At 36.1% G+C, this 3,962-nt stretch overlaps 1 protein-coding gene across 1 annotated transcript in view; it reads left to right on the top strand.

The window, feature by feature from the left end:
- The first annotated feature begins 783 nt into the window (after positions 1 to 783).
- The window catches only part of ptprt (protein tyrosine phosphatase receptor type T), a 535,469-nt gene continuing 532,290 nt past the window's right edge, over positions 784 to 3,962 (top strand). The window contains exon 1 of the mRNA XM_056460746.1: positions 784 to 1,128. Coding sequence (XP_056316721.1) covers positions 1,053 to 1,128 — 76 coding nt within the window. The 5' untranslated portion in view covers positions 784 to 1,052. The remainder of the gene's footprint in view (positions 1,129 to 3,962) is intronic.

Here is a 3,962-nt window from a genome sequence, read left to right as displayed (position 1 = left end):
TCTTTTTGGCATGGTCCATCTTACCCCAATGGTCAAATATAAACATAAACATAAAAAAAAAACACAAATTTAAACTAAAAACATGCAAAACATTAATTGCACACACTGAAATGTATTTGTGCTGTACATATTTCAATAGGAACCAACACTAAACTTTTACAGTCAACAATATCACAGATCACTTTTTAAAACCTCAAAGCTGTTTATGACTGACGAAATCTGCCAAATGTTGATATTCAGATGACAAAAGTAGTATTGCAATTCACATGAAGAGCTAAGATAAAGAGATTTTTTGCCATGTATGGCTTTGTGTCATCATGTGGCATCTTACAACAGCTTACCCTAACTATAAAACCCCATTAAAGTGATTAGCACACTAGGTTTTGAGGCACTAATACTTTTAATCAGCTGATCCCAAGTGATTTCAGTCAATTCATTACATCAGTTACCCCCATAAGTGACTGTTTTCTCATTTAACACCACATATTCAAGCCATTTTATTATAAAGACGCTCCCTATTTTTTTAAAACATATGCTAATTGCTTTGATATCTTCTTATGCAATCCAGCATTCATACATTTTTAAGTGCGTCTTATGTGTCCAAATACTTTTTGGGGTCACAGTACTGTACATAACACCATGGAAAACAAAGAAATTGGAGTGTCCTAGAACCTCCCTCACGCACTGCTCAGTGGGTGTAGAATTACTTTTTAGGCAGGGCGCAAGTGCGCATCGTATCGCGTAGTGCACTACAGGAGCGACTTCAGCGCGCGCGCTAGTGTGTAAAACCATCACTTCACCAGAATTTCGTGTCAGAACGGGCTGGTCTAAGGACCTGGGGGATATTGGCACCCTCTCCTCGTTCATTCGCACCCACTCTCCTCCCCACACACCCTGTCGGAGCAGTACAGAAGCCCAACAATCAGACAGCTGTCGACTGCCGGCTCAGGGCGCGCGCGCTACATCACCAATGCCGGGAAAGCGTCCGCGCATTCAGCAGCTCTCTCGCGCGCACGGACGGACTGCGACTATGTGAAGTAGTGACCGCAAAAATGGACCAAAGGAACTACTTCGCTCTTCTGCTGCTTGTTTTACATGTCCAACTCACATTTGGAGAGTTCTTTCCAGGTAAGTTTGCATTATGTTCTCTGCTTTTGGCCACTTTGCGAAGGCTTTCGCGAACGCCGTAACCCAAGACGGGATGAAACTTTAATAATTGCGCCTTGTTTATCAATGGTGGTGTTGTGACGGGAGATGTAACCTAATGTCATTTCTAGAGGAATTTGATTACAGTCAGATTTGGGGTTCCCTTTATTGGTGATTTTGGACTTTTTGCAGTCGAATGATACCTTTTTATAAAGGATTTTGTTTGGTTGTTTACCTCAGCATACTTACATGTGGAGAAGAGATCACATTTTGTGCACAAACAAGAATGTTTACTGATTTAAAACATTATTTTAGTGTATAATGCATTTTTTTATTGTTTATATTCTTTCAAGATTTGTATTTGACACCTCAGACTGGATGAAGAAAAGTTTACTCAGTTAATAATACATTAGTACGTTCATAATTAAAACAGCTATTAATGTTGTGTGATTTGTGGAATTTTAATATACATTATCGCTTTTAGTTTGGTGAGCTGTGGAGAACGGCGGTTAAATCGTAAAAAACAGTCTGGTATCATGTGAGGGAATCGGCCACCGCTGCTTTAAAATGGCTGCAGTTCTTCTGTCCTCCGGAGGGTGGCGCTCTGGGCACATCCAAACCCTCAACCTCAGCATCACCGGTTGAATCGGTGGTCGATGAGAACTTGTCCTAGAATGGAAAGATTTCACCCGTTTCTTTTGTTTTGAATATCGTATTTATTGAAAATATAATTTTAATCATCATAAACTATCAACAGTGCTGAAATAAAAAAATAAAAGAGATATAAAATACAATAATGATGCAGCTAATTGATGGGGTTGAATTTATAAAAATAACAAAAGTAGATTTTTTTTTAATGAATTATATAAGGCAGTATAAATAAACATTTAGTTTAACTTTACCTGAAATGTTAAGAAAGCCAATTATGTTTTAAACAAAGGTGAGAAAATAACTAAATCACATACAAATAAGCCAAAGCTTAATTGCTGCCTGAAATAAACTGTGCCACATTTATAACCTGTGGTGATAAAAAGTTTCTAACACGTGTCCAAACACTTAATTGCTTATTTAGAAATTTGAGGCGAAGCTCTAAAAGGTTTTCATAATAATTTGTACTTTACCAGATTTACTCTGTCGCACAAGTTTGAAAGAAACTGAGTTGAAAAACAGCATCTACTCTTTATCACGTGACACGATTAAAATCCATGCAAACAAAATAGGCAGAATATGAATTTAAGTTTGCATGAAGATTAAGTACAGTTGTTTTTGTAGTCACACTGATAGTTTAATAGGTTTAGTTTCCCACTGTTTGCCTATTAAACCATCACAGATATATAAATTAACTTGAAACTACAATAGGCAAATGTTAAAACGGTTCAAGGGCCTTGTCTAATGAATCCAGAGGATTTGCTTTATAGAATTATATACGCTTTTGTTTGTTTGTTTGCCACTTCTCAAGTGCTGTTGACCTGTTGAGCAAATACGATGTGCTTCTGCTCTATATCTTTCATGGCTTAACATGTTCATTTAATAAGCCCCCCAGACCAGTGTTTTTTAAAATTCAGAGCTTTTTAGTGTCACGTCTGTAGCCTGGCTCTTGTTGCGAGGATAATTTGTGTTCCATTCTATCTACGCTTGTAATTTTGGCAGGGCCAACAAGACTTTCTCTGTGCTTCAGTGAACAGCTTGACAAGTATAGGCCTATCTTTATTCACCGTCTGAGGAAATGAATGCGCGGCTATAGCAGCCTGAAAAAGACACATCTTTTTTTGGATGTGATACTATGGTGGTACAGTTGTATATGTGAGTATGGTAGTCATTTTGTGCCATGATAGATATGAAAGTAACATTGCATGATTTTGTTATTGTACCGTGGTAGCCTCAAGCCATGCAGGGCCAAATGCTCCCATCACATTTATTTGATATTGATGGGTGTCTCTTGTATTTATATCGATGTTTACTTCATTTAAAAGCTCTTTTAGTGCGCAACTGGTTCAGTAGGGCTACACGTTTCATGCCTATGGGCGAAGCGGTTGAGTGTGCTGTAATTGATTTAAAAGTGGCTGTTATCCCTCTGAAAGATTTTTATTTGGCATTTAATTCGATATATTCAGCCGGCAGCAGAGAGACAAAGAGGAGTGAGCTGATATGTCTGACTCTCAGCGTGCCTTGTCATCTTCCTGTCACACTTTCACATCTCTGAAAAAGTTGTCTGTCTTTGTGCAGTTCTTTTACAAGGAGTACTGTGATGGTGTATCGTAATGGTACCTTGAAGGTATCAGATGGTAAATACTATTGTACATTGGTTACACTTTACCAGTGAAACGTTTTGGTGAACATTTATTTAAATAAATAAAACATAAAACAAATAAGACTTTCGCCTGAAGAAAAAATAATATAAGATATACTGTGAGAAATTCCTTGCTCTGTCATCATTTGGGAAATATTAAAAAACTCACAGGATGGCTTTATATCGAAAAAAAAAAAGGTTAAAGGTGCTAATAATTTTGAACTTAAAATTGTTTTCAAAAAATTAAAAACTACTTTGATTCTAGCTGAAATAAAGCAAATAAGAATTTCTTCAGAAGAAAAAATATTAAAAAATATGTCCTTGCTCTGTTAAACATCATTTGGGAAATAATAATAATAAAAAAAAAACATTTCAAAGTGGGTTTTCATAATTCTGATTTCAACTGTGTGTGAGTGTGTCTGTGTGTGTATGTATGTATGTATATATATATATATATATATATATATATATATATATATATATATATGTATATGTATATATATATGTATATGTATATGTATATGTA

This window comes from Danio aesculapii, chromosome 6 (assembly GCF_903798145.1).
Source record: "Danio aesculapii chromosome 6, fDanAes4.1, whole genome shotgun sequence".
Lineage (NCBI taxonomy): Eukaryota > Metazoa > Chordata > Actinopteri > Cypriniformes > Danionidae > Danio > Danio aesculapii.
Note: the sequence above shows the minus strand (reverse complement) of the source record. Positions and strands in the feature narration are given on the sequence as shown.